The following is a 26775-nucleotide window of genomic DNA, read 5'->3' on the forward strand; positions in this document are numbered from 1 at the left end:
AAAGTGGAAAAAGATGGCTCTATATTGGGGCAAGTTCAAGGAGAGGTCAAGAGCCCTACCCAGCAATGACACCAAGTCCCTGAAAGTAGGTTGTCCAGGGAAGCAGGATCCTTGTCCTTTTAGCCACCTGAATTTCTCCCAAGACTTTCACCTCCAAGTCTGGGCTTTGGGAACATATTTCAAAGTATCCCCCGCTCAGATCTCCAGACCTCTTTCACTTTTGACGAGACTCTACTCCCAGCTCTGCCACTCCTACACAGAGAAAAAAGTACCAAAAGAGTAATCAGTGATATAGATGTGACAACTGCATTTGCTTTCTTCCTCGACTCTTTCTAATGCGTGTGTCTTCTGCTAAACCACTTATTATGAGAGTATTCACCGATCCCTCAAAGACCTGTGGTTTTTGCTCCACAGAACAAAGCACTCGGGAATAATTTCTCAGTGATCAGTACTCAAGGATCGTGTCTCTGGCAGAAAGACAGAATTCTAGGGCCCCAAGGAGGAGTTACAGATAGGCCAGAGAGGAAAGGCTCAATTTGAGTGCCCTATGGTAGAAGTAAGTACCCTGGGCAGAGAGAAACCAGCTTTCAGAACTTTTACTGAGAACTACTACTAGTCCAGCAAAAGATGCCTAAACCTTTCTTTCCAGTTCAAACTATCTTTCCCAAAGCAACAGACTACGTTTTTGCTACCATGCACTTTCTTTAAAATACACATGAGAACAAGAATAATAGCCTGGAGCTAGTAGTAGTGAAGGGGAAAAAAATTATGCTCCAGACCAGTGTGGCAAAAAACAAATCAGCAGGTATCCTCCAAGCAGCAGAGTCTATAGGAGATGGCTGGTGACAGAGAATGCCACTATTGCCCTAGCACCAGCCAACTCTCAGAAGCTCATATCACCAGGAATAGGAAGTACCTGTTTTACTTTAGTGTTAATAGGGGCAGACCAAGGTGCAGTACAGTTAATCCCCATCTTGTGTCCACGGAACCAGAGAACAGGGAATCCTCCTGCTCTACCAGGACATACTGGACACACACCTAGTGTGGCAATGAGGTTATCCTTTTATTTGCCCCTGAGTCCAGGACTAAGAGCCACCATCATTACTATACTGCACTCAGAACAGATTTCAAATGTAAAATTTCCTTCTCGTCTCTGGCAACAGGAGAAGAGGGCCTTCCCATGAATTACTGTTTAATCCTCCTGACAGTCTATAGCCATGGCTTGTTAGGCATGGACGAACTTTGTAATATAGGTTGCTTCCAGGGATATAGTTCCTTGCTTCCTATTCAGAGCTGCTGCATGGTTCCAGCTTCTGTATTCTTAAATCAGTACTAAGAAGTGAGGAGAATGGGGGAGAGAGAGCGTTCCTTGTTCGACCTTCAAGCATTTGGCTTCTGGTTTCAATGTATAGAAATCATTTCTCAGCAATGTAAGCCATCATTTTATTCATGGTTTAAAATCTTCAGCGTGACAGTGGTGCTCTCTATTGACCCAGAGTCATCTGCTTCTTCTCCTGTTTGATAAAACAGTGGGAGGGGAGGAGGGTCGTGGGAGGAAGACAAAGCAGGAGGGTCAGCTAACACAGGTCGTTCGGGGAGAGGGAGGAAGGGAAGATGGGGTTTGTTTTCAGAGGCAGATCCACCAAGCGTGTGCTCGCTGGAAGGGGAAAGGGAAGGAGATGAGCACCCTTGTAGGGGAGCATCGGGGGTGGAAATAGCAGCAGGTAGAGACAATGTGAGTGGTGAATCAAGGTGAGGACAAGGTCAGGGAAGGAAGGTAGGAGAGGGCTTCGGTCTGTGTTAGTTTCCTGGGCCATCATGTAATCCGTGCAGTTGCTCTACCACCCTCCCTGAGGCCAGCTCAGGCTTATATTCATATTCCTCCCAAGAAAAAACAGAAGTAGAGGTCAAAAGGCCCCACTTGAGGATTTTGTTTATTGTTTTCATAATTATTAAACATGCTAAAATCACATAGAGTGGCTGTTCCACTTCTGCTCTGACTCCACCGTGGGGCAGGTGGGAACTACAAGGGTCACTTGGTTTTTGTGGCCTCTGGGGGTGGCTAGGCATGAGGGGTTAGAGGTAGGCAGGTTAACAAAGCCCCAAGAATCCTTCATATGGTACACCTTTACCAGCAGTAACTTGTGTCCTTAGAGATCTCCTCCTCCTTCACTTTTCTTTTCTTCCCAAATCAACTGGCGATTTCCTTCCCAAATCTTCCCATTTCCCTGCCTGCGGCCCCTTGAACCTCTTCCACTTCTGCCCCTTACGGTTCTAGACTAGACGATGAAGGAAACTTGCCCTTGTCTCTACCAGTCCCAGTCGGCCTTCCTTGGAACTAATCTACTGAGCATGCACTAACATGGGAGCAGTTTGATTTAGGTCTGCCCAGGAGAAAGGGAGGCTCCAGTCCCCACTGTGGCTTAGCTCATAGGAGGGAAGTTGAGGTTCTGATGAGAAGGATGTGAAGGTAAAAAATGCTACCTGAAGTGTGAATGCTGTAACCAGTGGAACATATGCCCCACCCTCGGGCACCCTACTCTGAAGGCTTTTCCCTCCCTCCCACATCGTCAGGGGTCCCTCTCTCAACCTCAAATCCTCTTGCTCTTCAGCCTCATAGAGCAGGCACAGGTACTGGTCAAGAAGCTGTATCCCAAGGAGAAAACGTTCCACCCTTAAGCAAGTGGCTGCCTGTTGAATTCTTCATCTTCCCTGTGTTCCTTGTGCCTCTGCGGCTGCGATGGCTTGAGAGGCCAGAGAAAATAATGTATAAGTGTTGAACTTGCCTCAACGAGAAGCTTGAGGGACAAGGAGACAAAGATACATGGGAGTCAGAGCTGTGGAGAAGGGGAGGGAAGGGAGCAAGGTGAAGGGTAAGGCTGGTTATTCAGGAACTGGAATCCTTTTTCTTTTTCTGGAATCGCCGGAACTTGCCCTGAATAGCGAGGGCAGCCTTCTCTGTTTCTGGTGCCGTCAGATCAATGTCAATCTCCTCCTCCTCCTCAGCCTTCTTGGCATTGCCAGCTCTCCCTGCAGATAGTTGAGAGATTCATTAATGAGTAAACCTGAATTGCCCCAGCCCCTTTCCCAGGCCCCAAATACAGTGGTTAAAGTCCACTTTCTACTGGACTCTGTGAGGTCCCTCAATCTTTGCTAGGACCCGGAATGCCTGATGACTCTCCCAGAAGCTTGAGTCAGGGTACCTAGGCTGAGAATTAGTTATAGTAGGTACTCAGAACTTTGCAACTCTTGAACCAAGATGACAAATGTCTTCTATCACCACTTATTCCTAAATCCTACAGTTCAGAGTCCCACGGCACACTCACTTTCCCCTGTTTTCCCTAAAGTTCTGATTGAGACAGGGGCTGGGATCATTTGATGAGTTTCTTCCTATCACTGTACCTGTTTCCAAGCATTCCAGAGCCAGTTTCTAAAATCAAAGCGTAAATTCTAGTAGGTTTACTTCTTAGGAAAAAGTGGAAGGAAGTTTATAGATATAGTAGTCCTAACCTAGTGCTTTGTTTCACTTATCACATTCTTATTCCTGTTACATCTGACTTTAGGAGCTTCCAGGCTTACAGCCCTACTTGTCTTCATGTCCCTATATTTACCTGCCCTACAAACTGCTTAGCCCACCCCCACTCACCCTTTTCCTCTGGGCCAGCTGCCTGGTTGGTTGCTGGGGATGTTTTGGTGTTAAGCTGGAAAAGAAAAATCAGAATATTAGATATTCACAGAAGTATTAAGGTGCCATCCCCGTAGACTCACCATCATCATTTTCAAGCCCTCCTACTACCAGGTCCATCCCTTAGTCTTTTTTTTTTTTTTTTTTGCGGTATGCGGGTCTCTCACTGTTGTGACCTCTCCCGTTGCGGAGCACAGGCTCCGGACGCACAGGCTCAGTGGCCATGGCTCACGGGCCCAGCTGCTCCGCGGCATGTGGGATCTTCCCGGACCGGGGCACAAACCCGCGTCCCCTGCATCGGCAGGCGGACTCTCAACCACTGCGCCACCAGGGAAGCCCCATCCCTTAGTCTTTTGAAGAAGTGGGTCTTGAGATCAGAGAGAGGGAGAAGAGTCATCAAAATTTATTCAACAAGTATTGATTGGTGCTAGGGAAATTGTAGAGGACAAAACAGAAAAAAACCTGCCCTCATGGAGTTTACATTCTAGGATATAGACAGACAAATGAATAAAAAAATTATTATTATGTTAAGTGGTGATAAGTGCTATAGAGAAAAGACAGGGAAGGGAGGTAGTGACTACCAGGTGGGAATGGAGAAATACAGTTTTAACAGAGTGGTCAGGAAAAGCCTCTCTGAAAGGTGGTATCTGAGCGAAGAGCTGAAGGAGATAAGGGAGTAAGGGCTGTAGGTGGTGGGCAAGAGCTCTCAAGGGCCCTGGGGTGGAAGTGTGACTAGCGTGTTTGAGCAATAGCATGAGTCCAACGTAGCTGGAGTGAACGACAGTTGGAGATGAGATCAGAGATAACTGGGAGTTGGGGCAGACTCCTTCGGACCTTGGGAGTCTTTTTAAGCCTTGGGAGTCTTTTTAAGGAGCTTGACTTTTATCGTAAGGGTGATGAGAAGCCATTAGAGACCTTCAATTGGCACATAAGGGGCATTAGGGAGGAAGCTGAAAAATCTGTTAGGCAATTATTGCAGAAAACTAGACAGGAGATAATGGTTGCTTGGATCAAAAAGGTGTCAGTGGAGGTGGTGAGAAGTGATCTGATTCTAGGTATACAATTGTCCCTCAGATTCCGCAGGAGATTGGTTCCAGGACCCACAAGGATACCAAAATCCACAGAAGCTCAAATACCTTATATAAAATGGCATTTATTTGTATATTGGCAAGTATTTGCATATAACCTATGCACATACTCCCACATACTTAAAATCTCTAGATTACTTATAATGCCTAATACGATGTAAAGGCTATGTAAATAGTTGTCAATACAATGTAAATGCTATGCAAATAGTTGCTGGCTTGCAGCAAATTCAAGTTTTGCTTTTTGAAACTGTCTGAAATTTAAAAAATTATATACTTTCAATCTTTGGTTCGTTAAATCCACGGATGCAGAACCCTCAGACACAGAGGGCCAACTGTATTTTCAAGCTACGACTATTGGTTAAATGGCATAGTGACACAACTCAAGGATAGCTCCAAAGTTTTGGGGCTGAGGAAATGAAAAAAAAATGAATTGCCATTTCCTGAAATGAAGAAGACAGCAGGAGCAGCAGGTATTAGGGAAAGGATCAGAAGCTTGTTTTTGGACAAGTTTGAGATTGCCTACCTAGTTATCCAGGAGGAGTTTTTTTTTTTTTTTTTTTTTTTACATCTTTATTGGAGTATAATTGCTTTACAATGTTGTGTTAGTTTCTGCTGTATAACAAAGTGAACCAGCTCTACGTATACATATATCCCCATATCCCCTCCCTCTTGAGCCTCCTGCCCACCCTCCCTATCCCACCCCTCTAGGAGGTCACAAAGCACTTGATCTCCCTGTGATATGCAGCTGCTTCCTACTAGCTATTTTACATTTGGTAGTGTATATATGTCAATGTTACTCTCTCATTTTGTCTCAGCCTCCCCACCCCGTACCCCCTGGCCCCCGGCCCCCACCATCCTCAGGTCCACTGTCTACCAGGAGGAGATGTTGTTATAAGCTGTTGGATATTCAAGATGAGTTAAAGAGAAGACTCTTGCCTAGAGATATAAATTAGACAGTTATTAAGATGTGGTTGGCATTTAAGCCATGAGACTGGGTGAGATCACCAAGGGAGTGAGTTCAGATAAAGAGGAGAAAAGGGTCAAATCCTGGGGCATTCCGGTGATTAGATGTTGTAGAAATGCAGAGAAATCAATAAGAGAAGTTGAGAAGAAGCCAGGAGAAAAGTCAAGAGATTATAGTACTTTAGAAGCCATATGAAGAAACTATTTCAAGGAAACAAGAGTGATTAATTGTGTCAAATTCTGCAGGTAACGGACTTCCCTGGTGGTCCAGTGGTTAACAATCCGGCTTGCAATGCAGGGGATGCCCGTTTGATCCCTGGTCAGGGAACTAAGATCCCACACGCCATGGGGCAACTAAGCCCGTGCACCACAACCGCTGAGCCCACGCGCCACAACTACTGAAGCCCGCACACCTAGAGCCCATGCTCCGCAACAAGAGAAGCCACCGCAGTGAGAAGCCCGAGCACCACAACAAAGAGTAGCCCCCACTTGCCACAACTAGAGAAAGCCAGCCTGCAACAACGAAGACCCAACACTGCCAAAAATTAAAAAAAAAAATAAAGTAAAACCAGTCAAGATATTGTCCTTATCTTCCAGGCTGAGTGAGGAGATAAGACAAGTATCCAAATAATACTTCCTGAGCATTTATTATGTGCCAAACTGTATCCCATTTAATCCTCTGAAATCTCTGAGATGTCATCCTATTTTATAGTTGAGGAAACAGGCTTAGAGATGTTAAAGATCTTGCCCAAGGGCTTCCCTGGTGGCGCAGTGGTTGAGAGTCCACCTGCCGATGCAGAGGACACAGGTTCGTGCCCCGGTCCGGGAAGATCCCACATGCCGCGGAGCGGCTGGGCCCGTGAGCCATGGCCGCTGAGCCTGCGCATCCGGAGCCTGTACTCTGCAACGGGAGAGGCCACAGCAGTGAGAGGCCCGCGTACCGCAAAAAAAAAAAAAAAAAAAAAGATCTTGCCCAAGGTCAAGCCACACTACTAGAAAACAGTGGAACTGGCTCTGGGACCGAGGCAGACCAACTCCACACTCTTAGCCACTGTGCTATGTCCACAAGATCGAATACCGTCGCATGCTGACACAAATATGCTAATATATTCACAATTACTGAATCTAGCTGGAAAAGATATGGATGTGCATTGAACAACTCTTTCAACTCTCATAAATTTTTCTAACAGAAAGTTAGGGGGAAATAAGAAGAAAATAATAATTTAAAGTAAAATAAAAATTATTAAGATAAAAAACGCTGGGGGCTTCCCTGGTGGTGCAGTGGTTGAGAGTCCGCCTGCCGATGCGGGGGACACGGGTTCGTGCCCTGGTCCGGGAAGATCCCACATGCCGCGGAGTGTCTGGGCCCGTGAGCCATGGCCGCTGAGCCTGCGCATCCAGAGCCTGTGCTCCACAACTGGAGAGGCCACAACAGCGAGAGGCCTGCGTACCGCCAAAAAAAACCAAAAACCAAAACAAAAACAAAACGCTGGGACTTCCCCGGTGGCACAGCGGTTAAGAATTCACCTGCCAAGGCAGGGGACACGGGCTTGAGCCCTGGTCTGGGAAGATCTCACATGCCACAGAGCAACTAAGCCCCTGTGCCACAACTACTGAGCCTGTGCTCTAGAGTCCGTGAGCCACAACTACTGAGCCCATGTGCCACAACTGTTGAAGCCTGTGCACCTACAGCCCATGCTCGGCAATGAGAGAAGCCACTGCAATGAGAAGCCCGCGCACCGCAATGAAGGGTAGCCCCTGCTCGCCGCAACTAGAGAAAGCCCATGTGCAACAACGAAAGACCCAATGCAGCCAAAAATAAATAAATAAAGATAAAAAACGCTGATGCAGTGCTATATTTGATAGGGAAGTGTCTTTTAAAATAAATTACAAATTTAAAAATTCTTAGGTAGATGGACAATCTCATCTTTTTGGATGTTAAAATTTGGGGCCAAAGATGGCTTTATTGATCATGTGTGATTTTCAAAGGATATATTGGTCACATTTATACTGCCTTTTCAAGTCTTGTGATTTATTTGTGTATTCCTAGCATCTTGCAAAGTACTGGAGAGAGCAGACAGTTATAAAATAACTATCTAATTTTTTTATTATTTAAAAAATTTTTATTGTAGTATAGTTGATTTACAATGTTCTGTTAATTTCTGCTCTAATGTGTTTTATTTGTTTGTTTTTTAAATAAATTTTTTTTTTTTTTTGGCGTGTTGGGTCTTCGTTGCTGTGCGCAGGCTTTTTCTAGTTGACGTGAGCGGAGGCTACTCTTTGTTGCGGTGCGTGGCCTTCTCATTGTCGTGGCTTCTCTTGTTGTGGAGCATGGGCTCTAGGTACACAGGCTTCAATAGTTGTGGCACGTGGACTCAGTAGTTGTGGCTTGCAGGTTCTAGAGTGCAGGCTCAGTAGTTGTGGCACACAGGCTTAGTTGCTCCACAGCATGTGGGATCTTTCCAGGCCAGGGCTCGAACCTGTGTGCCTTGCATTGGCAGGCAGATTCTTAACCACTGCGCCACGAGGGAAGCCCTGCTCTAATGTTTTTAAAAGTTGATATGGTCCAGGGACTTCCCTGGTGGCACAGTGGTTGGGAATATGCCTGCCAATACAGGGGACACGGGTTCGATCCCTGGTCCAGGAAGATCCCACATGCCACGGAGCAACAAAGCCCGTGCGCCACAACTACTCAGCCTATGCTCTAGAGTCTGCGAGCCACAACTACTTAAGCCCACACACCTTAGAGCCCGTGCTCCACAACAAGAGAAGCCGCCGCAATGAGAAGCCTGTGCACCGCAATGAAGAGTAGCCCCCGCTCACCACAACTAGAGAAAGCCCATGCGCAGCAACGAAGACCCAGTGCAGCCAAAAATAATTAAATTTACAAATAAAAGTTGATATGGTCCAATTTTTGTAAAATATATTGATTGCTTATGTACGTATATGTACATTTTTATTTAAAAATCTGAAAGAACTTGCACAAGGGTGTTCCCCAAACCCTATGGAATTCCTGCTAGTCTCCCTTTGACCAAAAAAAAAAAGTATCCATTAGAGGAAGGGTTGTTCCTGAGACTCTTGGGAGACTGGCCACTCATTACTCTTTCTTTTCCCATGATCTTCCTGTAGTGTACATATATATATATTTGGCACATGATCAATGTAGTGACCCAGTAGTTAGCTAGGTGATGCTTTCCACACTGGCACGCTGTCATCACAAGAGGTCTGTCCACACTGCAAAAGCATGAGATACATGGGGTGTTTAGTAATAGGATAATAGTCAATAGTCCAGACAAGAGGGTCACGGGTCAAGAGGCAAGTTCTATAGTCCCATGATCTCGGACTTCAAACCCTCCTTTTTTTATTGCCAGCAAATCCCTGAATCTGATCCTTGCTTTAACCATTATCCCTCTCTCTCTCTCTAAGCCTGTTCCCTTAATCCACCAATTCTTTTCTTTCATCCCTCCCCTTTGGAGGAAAATCTGGACCCCAGTTCTAAAAATCTCCCCTTGAGTAACTGCTCCTTCCTCTGCCTTCCTTCTCATATCAGCTAACCTTGAGAATCCTCGAAGCAGGAATATTTGCCAGGGCTGAACAACACCCGCCACCCCTTTCCCTCCGCCCTGCCAGCTGTCACCTTCCTGAGTCTCTCCTGAGATCACTGACCCTGAAATGGAGCCATGGCTCAGCTGCTGTCTAGCCACCCAGGGGTTCTCAGCTCCATTTGGCCGAACTTTATGAGAGGTCACTACGGAGACTAGAAAAGGGTTCTGTAAAGGAGAAGAAAACCCCTATTACTCACAATGCCCCTTGAAATCTCTCTCACACCTTCTGCTAAAAAGTAATACGCTGGGGCTTCAACCTGCCCCTCCTCCCTGTACCCTCTCCAGCCAGTTCTCAAATAGCTACTCCGAACACTATGGATTTCTGGATTTAGTGGTTAGTGATTTGCTGAGGTGGGAGGTGGGGGCAGTTAGATCACAGGTTGTTAGCTCCCACCCTCTACGTCATACTCAGCCCTTTACTGGTCCCTGGTCTCTGCCCCAAGCCTCCTGTGTATCTTCCAGAAACTCAGCAATTTTAGATGAATCAAGGTCCTCTGGTGCATCCATCTGACAGCCATCAGATTAACCATATTTCTGGTAAACCAAGGAGGCACGGAGGTCCACTCTGGATGAACCAGAAACCACATGTGCTGTAAGAGTGTCTCTTACAAAAACTCACAACTCCAGAGGATCAGTGCTCACCCACAAGAGCTGTGACAGGTGAGCGTTTCTCAGCCGCTCTCTCTCAGCCTCTCATTCTAGCCAGGTATGGATTACTGGAAACTCTCAGGTGCTCTTCTACTTCTTTCAACACTGAGCTCTTCTGACCAGAAATAACAACAGTGAAATGGTTTAGCAAATCCTTCCTTTTCCTTATGGGACCCATCTAGGGGAACTGGAAGAAATCAAGGACTTTAGAATGCCACCCCACCTCATCTTATTAATAATCATATATATTGATATAATACTTACTTTGTGCCAGTCACTGTTCTAAGTACTTTAACATGTTTAATTCTTACAACAGCCCTATAAGATAGGTATTGTTACTAGTCTCACTTTACAGATAAGAAAACTAAGGGCCAGAAGAGGTTAATTAAGTTGCCTAAGGTCACATAGCTAAGAAGTAGTAAAGCCAGGATTTGAACCCAGGTGGTCTGACTCCAGAGTCCACCCTCTTGAACATTATGCTATGCTGTATCCCAGTCTCCAGCCAAAGGCGTAAGCACGTGTATGCATGTGGTACATACATACCACATGAGAAGGATGTCCAGTGTGAAACTGGTTTAAATAGACAAGTGCTCCCACACAGCAGAGCAATCCCTAGGTAAGAAGGAAAGTCCTAGAGATCATGATTTCCTTCCATTCCCACAGTTAGGCAGCTGTATTCAAGGACCAGTCTCTCAATCCATAGTCCCCAACACTTGCTTGATATATACTCTAGAGGGTCTTGTCCTCCCAATATGGGGAAAGCTTACTTGTAATTTGAGAACCTGATCCCAGACCTTGCCTACTGACTCAGATTCCTGCTCTGCTAGTTGAGCTAGCCATGCTGATTCTGGCTTTCATCTTGATGTTTGCCCAGTGGGCCTCCTGACACATACCGGGCTGACCCCTGGGGGTTAGCCATAGCCTATGTGTATGTTTTTCACTCCCAGGGCCAGATGCTAGCCTTTCAGATTCTGAGAATTCCATGTGCAGGATCATCCTATTGGTTTCCATTTCAAATGACGCTCTTGCTTACATTTAAGCCTGTTATTCCAAGTTTCTAGTGAGTTGAAGCTTGGTTCAGTTCAGCCTCACTGCCTACACAGGACTAAATGTTTCTTACTTCTCAACATGTAATTAGCAACTATGAGGCCCATCAACTCTTGCCTTTCCCTAGAGGGCCCTAGTTTCTTTCCCTGCCTACATTCCTGTATTCCTTTTCTCCTCACCTCTGGGCCTGATGTGCTCCAATGTTCCATTCCATCATCTTGGCAGTAGCTGTCAATTCCCCATGAGTATACTTTTGTTTCCTCTGCAGTTCAAAGTTGTGGACTCTCCCTTCCAGTGTGGACGGAGGAAAAGGAGAGGTCTGCTGGCTTAGGGGTCTTCTGTCTTCAAACTTTGAGAGACTGCAGAGAGGGATATGACACAGCAATATCCTCCCTTTCCTGACCCCATACCTCCTTCCAGGGCATTTATCAGCATTCAGATGATGTCTTTTCCTTCCATTTGAGCTTTAGATCCCATTCCCCTTTTCTCCTCCTCAGGAATCTTCACAATCAATTCTCTTGACTTGCTTATAAATAAAACCTCTTCCTTTCTTTAAAACCGAAAAAACAAGAAAAAGCCTTCCTCAATCTGAATTCCTTCTTCAACCACAACTAGAGTGAAAAGAAGCGGGTCTAGGACCAAGCCTTGAGGAACCCCAATATTAAATGGTTAGAGTGAACAGATGGAGAAATATACTATGTTCTTGGACTGGAAGAATCAATATTGTGAAAATGACTATACTACCCAAAGCAATCTACAGATTCAATGCAATCCCTATCAAACTACCAATGGCATTCTTCACAGAATTAGAACAAAAAATTTTACAATTCATATGGAAACACAAAAAACCCAGAATAGTCAAAGCAATCTTGAGAAAGAAAAACAGAGCTGGAGGAATCAGGATCCACAACTTCAAACTATACTACAAAGCTATGGTAATCAAGACAGTGTGGTACTGGCACAAAAACAGAAATACAGATAAATGGTACAGGATAGAAAGCCCAGAGATAGACCCACGTGCATATGGTCACCTAATTTATGACAAAAAAGGCAAGAACATACAATGGAGAAAAGACAGCCTCTTCAATAAGTGGTTCTGGGAAAACTGGACAGCTACATGTAAAATAATATTAGAACACTCCCTAACACCATACACAAAAATAAACTCCAAATGGATTAAAGACCTAAATGTAAGATCAGACACTATAAAACTCTTAGAGGAAAACATAGGAAGAACATTCTTTAACGTAAATCACAGCAAGATCTTTTTTGACCCACCTCCTAGAGTAATGAAAATAAAAACAGAAAAAACCAAATGGGATATAATTACACTTAAGATCTTTTGCACAGCAAAGGAAACCATAAATAAGACAAAAAGACAACTCTCAGAATGGGAGAAAATATTTGCAAATGAAACAACAGACAAAGGATTAATCTCCAAAATATACAAACAGCTCATGGAGCTCAATATCAAAAAACAAACAATCCAATTAAAAAATGGGTGGAAGACCTAAATAGACATTTCACCAAAGTAGACATACAGATGGCCAAGAGGCACATGAAAAGATGCTCAACCTCACTAATTATTAGAGAAATGGAAATCAAAACTACAATGAGGTATCACATCACACCTGTCAGAATGGCCATTATCAAAAAATCTACAAACAGTAAATGCTGGAAAGGGTGTGGTGAAAAGGGGACCCTTCTGCACTATTGGTGGGAATATACATTGATACAATCACTATGGAGAACAGTATGGAGGTTCCTTAAAAACCTAAAATAGAACTACCATACGACACAGCAATCTCACTACTGCGCAGGTACCCTGAGAAAACCATAATTCAAAAAGAGACATGTACCACAATGTTCATTGCAGCACTATTTACAATAGCCAGGACATGGAAGCAACCTAAATGTCCACTGACAGATGAATGGATAAAGATGTGGCACATATATACAATGGAATATTACTCAGCCATAAAGAGAAATGAAATTGAGTTATTTGTAGTGAGGTGGATGGACCTAGAGTCTGTCATACAGAGTGAAGTAAGTCAGAAAGACAAAAACAAATACTGTATGTTAACGCATATATTATGGAATCTAAAAAAAAAAATGGTACTGATGAACCTAGTGGCAGGGCAGGAATAAAGACGTAGACATAGAGAATGGACTTGAGGACATGGCGGGAGACGGAGGGGGAAGCTGGGGCGAAATGAAAGTAGCATCGACGTATATACACTACTAAATGTAATAATAGATAGCTAGTGGGAGGCAGCAGCATAGCACAGGGGGATCAGCTCGGTGCTTTGCAATGACCTAGAGGGGTGGGTTAGGGAGGGTGGGAGGGAGGCTCAAGAGGGAGGGGATATGGGGATATATGTATGCATATGGCTGATTCACTTTGTTGTACAACAGAAACTAACACAGTATTGTGAAGCAATTATACTCCAATAAAGATCTATAAAAATAAATAAATAAATAAAATGTTAGGGTGGTCCTTTCAAAATAGTGCTGGAACAATTGGATAGTCAAGTGCAAAGAAACCTCAATCTATGTCTTGCACCCTATACAGAAATTAACTTGAAATGGATATAAAACCTAAAACTATAAAACTTCTAGAAGAAAATCCAGGGAAAAAATATCTTTGCAACCTTGGGGTAGGCAAAGATTTCTTAGATACACCAAAAGCATAATCCATAAAAGAAAAAAATTATAAATTGGACTTCATCAAAATTAAAAACTGCTCTTTGAAAGACACTCCTAAGAGAATGAAGAGACAAACTACAGACTGGAAGAAAATATTTGCAAATCACAAATCTGATAAAGGACTTGTATCCAGTATATATAAAGAACTTTCAAATCTCAATAGTATGAATACAGTTTGTAAAAAGGAGCAAGATATATGGACACTTCACCAAAGAAGATACATGGATGGCAAATAAGCACATGAAAAAATATATATCATTAGTCATTTGGGAAATTTGAATTAAAACCACAATTAGATATCATTATACAGCTATTAGAATGTTTTGTTGTTGTTTTGGGGGGGTGTGTGTGTGTGCGTGTGCGTGTGCACGCATGCACGCATGCATGCACACACGTGTTTTTGTTGGTTTTTTTTTTAATGACTATACGATGTGCTGGCAAAGATACAGAGTATCTGGAGCTCTCAGACATTGCTGGTGGGAAGGTAAGATGGAACAGCTAGTGTGGAAGTTTCTTAAGTGTCCATTTTTCATACAACCCAGCAATCCTACTCCTAGGTATTTACTCAAGTGAAATTAAAATGTACGTCTACACGTAAACTTGCAGGTGAATGTTTATAACGGCTTTACCTGCAATCACCAAAAACTGGAAACAACCAAATGTCCCTCAACTGAGGAATGGGTAAACAAATTGTAATACATCCATAAAATGTAATACTACTCAACAAGTAAAGAAGGAATGAACTACTGATACATACAACAACATGGATGAACTTCAAAGGCATTATGCTAAGTGAAAGAAGCCAGACCCGTAAGGATACACGTATACTGTATGATTCCAATTATATGACATTTCTTGTAAAGGCAAAACTATAGGTACAGCAGACAGATCAGTGGCTGCTAAGGGCTGAAGTCATGGGAGAGGTGAGTATAAAGGAAAATGGGGGAATTTGGGGATGATGGAACTGCTGTATATCTTGATTGTGGTGGCAGTTACATGATGTATATGTTTGTCAGAATTCACAGAACTATATCCGGATAAAAGTACATTTTACTGCATGTAAGTTATACCTTATTAAGTTATACAAGTAACGTAATAAGTTATTAAATAATAAGTTATTTTTTTAAGGGGAAAGAAGGTTAAGAGAGCTAGCAAAGACTGAGAAGGACCAGTTAGAAAGGTAGAGTAGATAGGTGACTGGGGAAGGGGTGGGGGCCAGGGTCTCTCACGTCTCTTTTCTTTTCACAGCTGGACTTCTCAGAACACTTACTGTCTCCATTTCCTCACCTCCCACACACTCTCCCACCCACTTCAACCTAGCTTCTACTCCTACTCCACTGAAATGCCTCTTTAGAAAACCAATGTGCTCTATGATAAGAAATCAAATGCAAAAGTTTCAGCTCCACTTGGCTTGACCTCTTGAAGCGTTCAATACTTTTAATCATTTCACCTTTCTTGACACATATTCTTTCCTTGGCTCCTGGGACATCACAGTTTTTCCTGGTTTTTCTCCTCTCTTTCTGGACACTTCTGTCAACATTTAAGTATTGGGGGCGCTCGAAGTTTAGGGCTAGGCTCCCTTCTATTCTCTTTTCCTAGATGATCTTATCTGCACCTATGACTTCAGTTATCATGTATACAGCACCATCCAATAGAACAGTGGTCAGCTATCTACTGCGCACCGCCAAATCTGGTCTACGGCCTGTTTTCCTAAATTAAATTTTACTGGAACACAGCCATGCCCATTGTTTGCATATTGTCTGTGGCTGCTTTTGCACCACAATAGCAGAGTTGAGTAATTGCAGCAGAGGCCACAGGGCCCACAAAGCCAAAAATACTTGCTACCCGGCCCATTACAGAAAAAGTTTGCAGACCCCTGCAAAAGAACTTTTTGCAATGATGGAAATGTTTTATATCTGTGCTGCCCAATATATGGCATCCCTTAGGCACATGGGGCTATTGAGCATTTTGAAATGTGGCTAGTGCAACTGAGGAATAAAATGTATAAATTTATTTAATAAGTTAATAATTTATTAATAACTAATAAGCTAAATAACTACACGTGGGTAGTGGCTACCATATTGAACTGCACAGAATGCCATTGACGGCTCAAATGTACAGCTTTCCCTTGGTATCCGAGAGGGATTGGTTTTAGGATCCCCAGGGATACCAAAATCCACAGATGCTCAAGTCCCTTACATAAAATGGCACAGTACAGTCTGCCCTCCAGTACCCGTGGGTTCTGCATCCTCAGATTCAGAAATTCAATCCGCTGTTGGTGGAACCCGTGGATGCAGAGGGCAGACTGCATACCTCTATCCCAGAAATCTCCTCTGAGCTTTTAAACATCTCCACTTGGGCTTCCCTGGTGGCGCAGTGGTTGAGAGTCCGCCTGCCGATGCAAGGGACACGGGTTCGTGCCCCGGTCCGGGAAGATCCCACATGCCGCGGAGCGGCTGGGCCCGTGAGCCATGGCCGCTGAGCCTGCGCATCCGGAGCCTGTGCTCCGCAACGGGAGAAGCCACGACAGTGAGAGGCCTGTGTACCGCAAAAAAATAAATAAATAAAATAAAAATTAAAAAAAAAATAAATAAATAAAACATCTCCACTTGGATGTTCTATGGGAACTCCAAACTCTTTGTGTCTCAAACTAAATTCATAATCCTACCTACCCAACCTAGTCCTCTGCAAGGTATTCCCCATTTCATCCAGTTGTACAAGCCACAAACCTAGAAATTGTTCTTGACACCTTTCTTTCCTTCACATTGCATATCCAATTCAATATTAACTCCTATTAACTTTATCTCCCAAATATCTCTTAATCCATTCACTTCCACCATCCTAACACAGTTGTTTCTTATGTGGACCACGGTAATAGCCCAAGTGGTTACTGATGCTCTTAGGATAAAGAAGAAAATTCTTTTTTTTTTAGAAGAAAATCTTTAACACAGTCTAAAAGGCCTTACATTATGCAACCTCTGATTACCTCGGTAACCTCATCTCTGTTGCTTCTCACCTCAGGACCTTGGCACATGGTTCCCTTACCCCTGCTCCCCTTTTACCTAGTTAGTTCCTATTTATCCTTCAGAGCTCTACTTAAGGGTTCCTTCTTCCAGGAAGCCCTTCTTAGCTCCCCAGACTAGGCTAGGACCGTCATAAGTTTTCACAGCACCTGGTATTTCTCCTTAGTAGTACTTGTTACTAATGTAATTAAATAATAATTTATTAATTAGTTATTTAATGTCTGTCTCCTCCATTTCTGTGCAAGTTCCTATGAGGAACTCGCTATGAGGGCAGGGGCAATGTCTATCTTACTCACTCCAGGGTCTAGCATGATACACACTCAGTATATGTTGAACAAATGAAGGGAGCTCCTACTCTGCTGTATTTGCCACCTCACCACGATTTCTGAAGTCTAATTTGCTTTCAGATAGCTGAGGGCCTCATTCTGTAGCTGGCTCAGAGATTGTGAAGCCAGGTCATTGCTTTTCCTCACTTCAGTAGATGTGCCTGAAAAACAGCTGAGGATGAAGGGGAAGAACTTCTCTAGGAGTGTATTTCATGTTACCTGTATTATAGTTATTGTGTATTTGTCTTACCTCCCCTTCCCCAACTTCACCACCCCACCAGAGTCCATTTCCTTGAAAGCACGGTCCATTTATTTGTGTATCACTTGTAGTAACTGCAACCTATGTCTTGCACATAGTAGGTACTCAGTAGATATTTGTTTATGTGAATTAAAATTTTCTCAAGCCTCAAATTCCTGGTGGAAGCAATATGTCATCTTAGGTAGAGGTAGACAGATCCGAGTTCATATCCTGGATCTGCATTGACTTTCCCGGCTCTCCCATTCCTAGCTGTGTGACATTGGATAAATCACTTAGCCTTGCTGTGCTCAGACATCTCATCTGCAGAAGAGAAAACATATCTATCCTAAAAGGTGAAAAGAACTAGAAAAAATGTATGCAAAATACCTAGCATATATCAAAATAAATTGTTATTATTTTGAAGTAATGTGACTGTGGATTGAATATAAGAATAGGACAAGTTACTGGGGTGTTGCCTGGCTCAAGACCTGGAATCAAAAAGTAGAGCTGCCACAGAGTATATCTTCACTAAGTGGGACTGAAGGAGGAAGGGAATACCTGGGATGGCTCTAAGGGCCCTTGAGGCTTATTCTGCTACCAAAGGAGTTTCATAACTGTTCTCTTTTTATTCTAAACCAACCCTGGAAATCACAATCTCCCTGTATTCCCAATGTCTGTCCCCAAAAATGCTGACAATAGCTCTAAACCTTTGGTAAAGGGCCCAACAATAGTCTGCTTGGGCAGAAATTGTATTCTGTATAGCAGCTGCCCATGTCTGTAGCCCTGGAGCCTCCTGGAGCTACTCCCAGGTCATAGGTGTACCAGAGGGGACCTCCAATACAGCACCTCCATTAATGTTCATGTTTCATTGCAAAGAACCCTTAGACACAAACATACCCTATTTTTTTTTTTTTTTTGTAGACCACAGGGAGAAGATGATTAGTCCTCAGGAGCAAATAGACCATATCTCCTCAATCAATCCTTTGTATCAGAAAGATGACTGTGTAAAGCCATTCCTTGCCTCAGAAGGATAGTTTGTTAGTATTGGCAAAGCACCTGAAAATAGTCAAAGTGGTAGCGACTTAGGTGCTTTTTCCCTATAGCTGTCACTATTGGGGAATAGGTACCCTATAACTCTAGGCCCTACTCGCCCTGCCCCCTTCTTGGGCTGCATTTCTTCCTTTCTTTGTCTCTTACATCTTTAATGGTGTTGCCACAGCAACCATTGTCACGCGAAGAGGCAAGATAGTGTCACCCCCTCTGTTCCGAGCAGCAATTTAGAACTAACCATGGGAAAGGTAAACTACCCAGATTTCCCCCTACGCCTCATCCCACTGGGGTCTTTAAAGAGGTATCACAGGTTGTTAACAGCAGCAACAGACAGGAACAAAGGAGCCCCTCATTGCATCTGGATCACATATACTCTGCTTTTGCATGATATATCTTGGATGCTGGGCAAATGAAAACACATCATATACACATTATAGTACTGTTAGGATCACTTAGCTCAGATGAATAAGCACAAGGACTCAGAATCCTGTCCTACAGTCCAGGGCAGGGAAATCTAAAAAGGGCCTGAATCCTAAAAATCCTAAATACGAGCCCCAAAGACCCCTTTCTTGCCTTAGTATTGAAATAAATCCTAGGCCTTGTAAGCTCCCTGCTTGCTTTAGAGATGCAGAAAGTGAAGGGAGACAGGAGTTAGTGCATCTGCTTTCAAGTAGTGACAAAGAGGCTTCAGCCCTCCAGGGACCCTTTTATCCCTGCTGACATGTTCTCCCCCAGTGATAAATGAAGTTCACTGCTGAAGACCCTTAGAGAGGCCTTTGGGATCCCCTGGTGCCCCTGAAAGACCCTGGACTGCTGTTTTTGGAGCACTGCTGGAACTGTTTCAATTCTTTCAGGGCAGCAACCAGCTGCAGTCCTCAAACAGCTTCAGAAAGACTTGCTCAAGGTCACCCTCAAGATAATAACAGAAAAAGAGCTAGGAATCCTTACTCCAGGTTCTACAGACACACATTCTTTTCCTAATGTTTCCTAAGGCATGGAATATAACCCAAATACCTTAGAGACAGGAATACAACCTAAGCAGTCCGAGCTCCCAAGCCCCCTGGTCTGTCCTTCCCCGCTCAGCCATCCCACCCCTGTTTCCTGAAATAGCAGTACCCCTCACTGGAGTCAGGCAGAATTCTTTGGCTATGCCAGCTCATGGTATGCAGTGAGTCAACAGCCCCCGCCCGTTTCCCCCCAGCATGGGCTGCCACAATTTAATAAGTAGTTATTTGCGGTGCTCTGCACACAGCTTGGAGCTGTGCCTTCACCCCATACTGGGGGTAGGGGGTGGGGGAGAGAGAGTAGTGCCAAAGCATCATGTATTACTGGAATCTTCAGTGTGCATCCCACCCATGACGTTATTGTCCCAGAATAAACGTATTAATCCCACCACAGCCTACAAGGCAAACGCTCAGCTGGAGGGCTTTGTGGGGGAGGAAGACAGCACCAAGGACAACAGAAGGGTAAATGGCACCTCTTTTCCCTGGATGGGGGGTTGGGAAACCTAGGTGGGCCCGCCTTCTGGCATCAGCTTGGACTTAAACAATAATCAGGCTTCAGGGAGGAGAATGTGATAAGATCCAGGCACCTGCAGGGGTGCAGATTTCTTAGAAAAAGTGGTTTGGGATCTGCTTCTGACTTGGCTTACTCTTGCAGGTAAAATAATTCTGGAGCAAGTCACTTTGAGCAGTAGGTCTGGAGTACGGATTTAGAAAATCATGCTCTTAGTATTTATCACTTACTTTGCCAGCCTAACGTGTTCTTCTTTCCCTCTTCTAGATTTCTCCTCCCAAAGCCTTGGTACTCTCTTTGGAAGTCAAGTGGCCAAATGAAGGAGGAATAAATGTTCAGCGTCTGTTTGATTATCAGGTACCGCAATTTTACTTAGATACCTGTTTTCTGCACTGGATCCTCCAAGTCAAATACTTTAGAGTTAAGAGAATTGCTCATTCCTTTCTTTTCTGAAAGAAAACCTCTCCTTCTAGTCCTTGTTTCTTTACAGTGATGATAATCAGTGATGGACACCAGAAACTAAGAATGCATGAAAAGAGGACCTCCAGACTTCCGCCTTCCTACACTCCTATTAACTTACCTACTCCACTTCAGCACATTCATTGCACTCACTTTTAAGGTGACTAGGCATCTTGCATAAGGAAGAATAGTGCTTACCCTGTCTAGTATTCTACCAAAATTTACCCCGTTGGTACATATCATCCTACGTTGGTCTCTCCTCTCTCTCTATCCTCTTGCTCAGGATTTATTAAATCACACTGCTTAGATCTCCTATAGAAAGTATTTGTAATATATTCCTTCAAAGTTGCATGTAAATTAAACCATTCTATCACTGGAGTCACATGTTAAAAGAGTCTTAGGGAAAGTTCTTTTGGGATAAGAAGGCAGCAGTTCTATGCCCCAGTGTTGGTTCTAATACTGTGTAAACTTAGATAAGGTTTGGGCCGCAGTTTCCTCATCTGTAAAATGAGGAGATTGGACCAGATGATCTTTTTTTTTTTTTTTTTTTGCGGTACGCGGGCCTCTCACTGTTGTGACCTCTCCCGTTGCGGAGCATAGGCTCCGGACGCACAGGCTCAGTAGCCATGGCTCACGGGCCCAGCCGCTCCGCAGCATGTGGGATCTTCCCGTACCGGGGCACGAACCCATGTGCCCTGCATCGGCAGGCAGACTCTCAACCACTGCGCCACCAGGGAAGCCCTGGACCAGATGATCTTTAGGGTTCCTTGACAAATCTGAAATTATATCGCTAAAATGTTTTGATATATTATTTGAGATTTTTTTGGTAAAAAAAAAAAATCTGTATTTCTTCTAGATAGAAGGATTTTTGCAAAACTAAGCTTATTTTTTCCATGATAACATAGACTCATGAAAGACAATTTGGAACTACAGAAAAACAGAAAGAAAACAGGGGGAAGCATTCATAGAACCACTACCTTGAAAAGACAAGCTAGTGACTTGTCTTGATCGACCTGATCCTACTTCCTCCTCTGTCTTTGCAGCCCTATCTCCATCACTGTCATCAGTTAAGATTCTCCATGGACAGACATGAAAGACACATCAGGTTTGCATATTTGGACTCCAGCCACAATACTTACGGTGCCTGTCCCTATAGAGACTTGACATTCTAAGGTGTTACTGATAACAGCTGCAGCTGAGGGAGAAGACTATATTCCCAGGTCACAGGATAACAAAGTCATCCACTTTTATCAGCCAGTCTCCTGCTCAAGCAGCTAAAGCCAACAACCTGGATTGGTGACTGAGAAAGGGATGAGCAAGCTCTGGAACCAAATTCTGGTTTCTCTTACTTCAGAAGACAGGTATTTCTAGAGGTGGAAGGCTCTCCAGTATCCAGCTCTTCTGTTTTATACGTCCCACATAATCATCATCATAATAAAATACCAATGAGAGAGAAAGAGAGAAACTTGGATTTCCTCCAAGTCCCTACCAGGTTCCCTAACAAATGGTTCGCAGAAGACATAACAGAATGATGTCACCCTGACCAAACTTCCATTTTGGAGGAGGTTGTAGATTCAGGCAGATATGCACAGGAAGGAGAATGTGATCCCCAAAGTGTGATATCCCATTCCTATTACCTAGGAGGACAGCAAGCAGAATAATAAAGGAGGGAGTACTGGGTCTAGTGAGGTTTCTAGTTGATCTGTCCCTTGCTCCATCCCCTGCTAGCTTGAGGACAGACACTATGGGGCAGACACCATGGAACTAGTTACCAGTCATACATAAGCCCCATTTCAGCAGAATGACGGCTGGACCAAGGGATTCCTCCAGCTGGGCTTTTTACAGTTGAGAAGGGCAACAGGATCACAGAAGAACTTGCAAGTGTGCTTTAAGCCGCCAGCTGCACCATATGACAAGGGATTATAGGAAAGAGCCCTCATGGACTGAATGCATCTCCCATCCCCATTCTTCACCGAAACTAGCAAAAAGTTATTAAACTATAAGAGATAGACATTCACAGCAATCAAGTCCTGCCGGCAGCTGTGAATGCAGACAAGCTGGAGACGAGCCCCTGCAGCTCCTCTGCACACGAACACACACACTCACAGGGGAATGCTCTGCTGCAGTACTGAGTGACAGCAGAGCCAGGAAGGGAAAGTATAACCAGAGACCCTCCCCAGCAGCGTCACCAGGATCCTACACTTTTCCTCTAGGTCTGGAGACCCCCTCCCCAATTTTTGTTCTTCATTTGAAATGGAAATCTCTTAAAGAGATCCCAAATTCTCTCATTTCATGCAGTTTCACTAAAGCAAGACAATAAGCAGGTGGGGGAGGTGAAGCTTACATAAGATTCAGAGTGCACAGGGCTTTCCTGGGCTAGGGCTCCAGCCTGAAAGAGGAGACCCCTGGGGCTGGGCTGAGAGAAAGAAGTTTGGAGTCTCCCTAGAGCTTCAGAGCTCTGGGCAACACTTCTACTTTTCTTCATAGCTTTTACAAGAGGAAGAAAACAGGCTGGGTCTTGGCCTCTAGGGAAGCAGAGGCCCTTTGGGTACCTGGTTCAGGGACAGCTGATCTCTGTGTAAGCCCAGGTGCCTGCTTCTGGATTTTATAAATACTCATCCCTGAAGCCAGGCTCAGCTTTGTATTAGGAGGCAGCTTCGACGACTAAACTGCTAGTTAGGACCAGTTCACTCTGACAGCCTGGGAGGTCAGGCAGCCCTGCAGACACTGTCAGTTACTTCCCATCCAAGGATTCCACTCTCTTCATTCTACTGAGTTCCTGATCGAGGCTAGTCAAGTACAGCTGCTAAGTCAAGACTTGACTTTCCCCTCAAACACCAAATTATTTTTCTTGACACTGCTTTGTGACAGCTTTGTCACTCTACCAAATATCACCCTAGATCCCAGCCCCTGTAGTGTATCCTACAGAGAAGCTGTGCACTTCCCCTAAAGAGCACAGGCTAACCACACATCTTCATGTTGGCATAGACTTCAGATCACAAACCTCCAGGGTATGGCTTGAATTGCAACTTTCAGATTTAGAAACACTAGGGGGGCGTTGAACTCTAGACCTCAGTGAAAAGAGGGTAAAGAGGGCCTCCCTGGTGGCGCAGTGGTTGAGAGTCCGCCTGCCGATGCAGGGGACACGGGTTTGTGCCCCGGTCCGGGAAGATCTCACATGCCGCAGAGCGGCTGGGCCCGTGAGCCATGGCCGCTGAGCCTGCGCATCCGGAGCCTGTGCTCTGCAACGGGAGAGGGCAAAGAAAACCTCTCTTCTCACATTAGGGCTGAAAGAAGCAAAAGGAAAGAAGATTGAATCTTTTTTTCCTTTTCTTTCTTTCTGAAAGGCTGCTGTGGTCACAGTCACAACTATCTGAGGGACAGGAAACCACTTTAGTTCATCTGCAGCCCCCAGAGTAGCTGAATTTTCCAGGATAAACTTAGTGGACATGGCAACCAAAACATAGTAGTTGGCACTAATTGGCTCCCTGGGTGAGAGCTTTTGGTAGGAGCCAGCAGAGCTCCTACTAAAGATGAAGATCTAAACTGAGACCTACAGGGTCCTACCCCTTCACTAACCTTGTATCCTTGACACTTCTCATGCTAGTTTTCTGAAATACTCTAAAATAATTTTTTTTAATTTTAGAAGTGAGATGGAGATAATAACAATATCTAACATACAATGAGTGCCTACTCTCTGCCAGGTACTGTTCTCAGTACTTGGCATATATTATCTCATTTAATCATTAGAACGACCAGTATTACCCCCATTTTGCAGATAAAACACTGAAGCAGAGAAAGGCTTAGTAAACTTGCTTAAGGCCACATAGCTAGTAAGCAGTAGAGCTGGGATCTGGCATATAGCTGAGATGTTGGATTTAATACAAGATCCTGGGTACTAGGAAAGGGAGTGCAGAGAGCAAGCTTGTGATGTCACTGTCCATACTGACTTCACTTAGAAAGGAAGATCCTTGTCTCTGGATGCCTTAAAATGCAGTCAAACAATGAAAGAGGTCTTTCCCAGTCTCTGCTTTGACCCCCACGGATGGACAGTGTTCTTTGAATAGAGGAAATCACAGTTAATGGACTGGGTCTGGTTCGGATGACCGCGGACCCTGTGGAGACTCAGGGTGTAACAAGCACTGCAGAAGGAGGTCTACTCTTGAAGGGGACATCTCCCCAGCAGCCAGACAGGCCCCCACTACAAGTCTTCTGAATATCAGAATGGTCCCTCCAACGGTTGGTTCTTGATTGAATGAGTGGAGGGTAGGATGCCACTTTCCTAATAGGGGCGAAGTGGCCACCCCAGGGGGCGAGGGCTGGAGTTCTCCGTTGAATGCTACATAAGGAGTGTAAAAGCAATACAGCCCTAGGAGAGGGAAGACAGAAGCTAATGTTTTTCTCAGAAGTCTGGGGAGTGAAGGGAAGCCCGAGTAACCTTGGAGCAGTAAGACCTATGCAGAGGGCAGTATCCTGAGGATAAAACTTACGACCTGAGACCTCAGCCCTCCCATTCTACAATCGATTCCAGTCCCCCCAAATCTCCACCGACAGTCAGGGAACTTAAAGCCTCCCTCTTCCAATCGCTCCCCAGCACTCCAAGGTGGGAGCTTTCCCAGAGAGGCAGGGGGCGTCCCAGGAGGATTCTCAGCGGCTCTGGGCTGCAGCACCCTCCCTCGCAGCCCTGGGACCCCGAGCCGCGGCCTCCCCGCGCCGCAGCCCTAGTCCGCAGCGGCGGGACCGGGCAGCGCCTCTCACCTCGCTCATCGCGGCGGCCAGACGGGGCGCGCGGGGCGCGACACGTGCAGGGGAGACAAGGGGCACTCAGGCTGCACGGGCGACGGCCGCAAGTTGCCGGGCTCTGAGGCAGGGACCCCGCTGACGAGGCGAGGAGAGTTAGTGCGGAGAGCCGCTGCTCCAGTTCCCGCACCCCAGCTCCAGGCGCTCAGCTCCCTGCCAGGAGTCCCCTTCCAACCCTGTCCTGTCAGAGTCGCTCCGCGAGCCTCCGCCGGCCCCACCTTTTATAGTCAGCTCCCTACCCGCCTCCAGCCCGCCCAATAGGAGCTCTTCCTGCCGCAGAGTGACAGCCCCTGGCATCCAATGGTGGCAGGCTCAGAGGTCTGCTGCATTTCCAAACTAGGGTAAGACAGAGAGCGGGAAGGAGGGGGAGACCGTCGGGGGATGAGAAGATGGAAAATGAAGCAGGGGGAGCAAAGGAGGAAGGAGAGGAAGGAGTAGTACACGAAGGAAAGAGAGAGAGAGGCAGGGAAGGAGTGTGTGAGTTTGAGAAAGTGAAGAAAGAAGAGCTGGAAGGATATCAAGAGGGTGCATGTGAAGCAGGAAACTGAATGAAAGGGTAAAAGCCAAGAGATGTTACAGATTAAGATTTAGTAATAGGATGGCAGTCTGAATAAGAGAAGGGCAGAAAGGAGGAAGGGAAGGAGAGGGAGAGATAGAGACAGAGAGGGACAGAGAGAGCAAAAGAGAGACAGAGAGATGCAAGGGGACGGTATTCTGTGGCAAAGAACAGGGGAATTTTGAAGTGCCTGTTTGATTTGGAAGATCATAGATCTAAGGAGTTGAAAGACATTTTAGAATTCATCAATTCTACCTCCCACATAATGCGAAAAACCCTTCTCCAACAAAATGATGGTCCCCTAGCGTCTACTTGAATAGGTAATGAGCTCCCCCCAAAAGTTAATTTACGACTGTTTACTCATTCAATCTCAGTCTGACAATATGCCCTCCACTGTGCTCCACTGTGGTGGTGAAGCTATTAAAAAAATGAGAGAGAGAGAGACACACACACACACACACACATTATGACCTTGCACCTATTGTTGCCATTAAAATAGATTTCAATATGCAAGTCCTATCTCTTAGAGTCTAGGTTTTTTCTTCCTGCAATTCAGGTAGGAACCCATTTGGTGGTATATGTTTGAGTACCAAAACTAGCAAGTGGATTCTGCCCAGATGTAGGGAGCAGATGTGAAAGATGAAGCCCACAGTCCAATCTATATAGATTATTTTTCAATAAGATGGAACTTTACTAAATAATCACTATGTTGTATAAGTTTTAAGAAAAAAATATGATTAGAGCAAGATGAAAAGAAATAGAACACCTAGGTAAAAGTCAGGAACTTTCTGATAACTTCAGCTGCTATTCCTAAATATCTAGCTTCCATTTCTACTTTAAAGAAATCCTTTAAATGCTCTTGCCTGTGATACTTCTAGGCATTGTAAAACCTTTTAGCCTACTTAGAGCTTCAGTCAGCCAAAGCCAAACACTTTCAGCGTTAGCCGTTACACCCTTTTGATAGTTTCTTTCATGGCCTGTAATAACTGAGTCATTAATAGCTGAGCTTCTCTCAGCCAGCAACCACTGATCCCTTCTCAACAACCAGATTCAGATAAGACCTCAA

The 26775-nt window shown here is 44.7% G+C and overlaps 1 protein-coding gene across 2 annotated transcripts; it reads right to left on the reverse strand.

The window, feature by feature from the left end:
* Positions 1-1916: 1916 nt before the first annotated feature.
* PCP4L1 (Purkinje cell protein 4 like 1) lies at positions 1917-25337 on the reverse strand. Of its 2 annotated transcripts, none has more exons than XM_012538474.3 (3): positions 25112-25337; positions 3647-3701; positions 1917-3030 (listed from the first exon to the last, which is right to left on the reverse strand). In XM_012538474.3, exons 1-3 carry the CDS (start codon positions 25118-25120, stop codon positions 2888-2890), a joined length of 207 nt encoding a protein of 68 aa, XP_012393928.1. In that variant the 5' UTR covers positions 25121-25337; the 3' UTR covers positions 1917-2887. The 2 variants fall into 2 exon arrangements, with proteins under 2 accessions (XP_012393928.1, XP_049569905.1); XM_049713948.1 differs by lacking the exon at positions 25112-25337 and adding an exon at positions 11216-11367.
* Positions 25338-26775: the final 1438 nt, after the last annotated feature.

This window comes from Orcinus orca, chromosome 1, assembly GCF_937001465.1.
Source record: "Orcinus orca chromosome 1, mOrcOrc1.1, whole genome shotgun sequence".
NCBI lineage: Eukaryota > Metazoa > Chordata > Mammalia > Artiodactyla > Delphinidae > Orcinus > Orcinus orca.

Coding starts and splice junctions, on each gene's coding strand:
- PCP4L1 (XM_049713948.1), bottom strand. CDS start 11,245: ATGGAACATTGGAGCACATCAGGCCCAGAG. Junction 3,702..11,215: donor GGAGCACATCAGGCCCAGAG/GTGAGGAGAAAA, acceptor TTTCTTTTCCAG/CTTAACACCAAAACATCCCC. Junction 3,031..3,646: donor AGCTGGCCCAGAGGAAAAGG/GTGAGTGGGGGT, acceptor AACTATCTGCAG/GGAGAGCTGGCAATGCCAAG.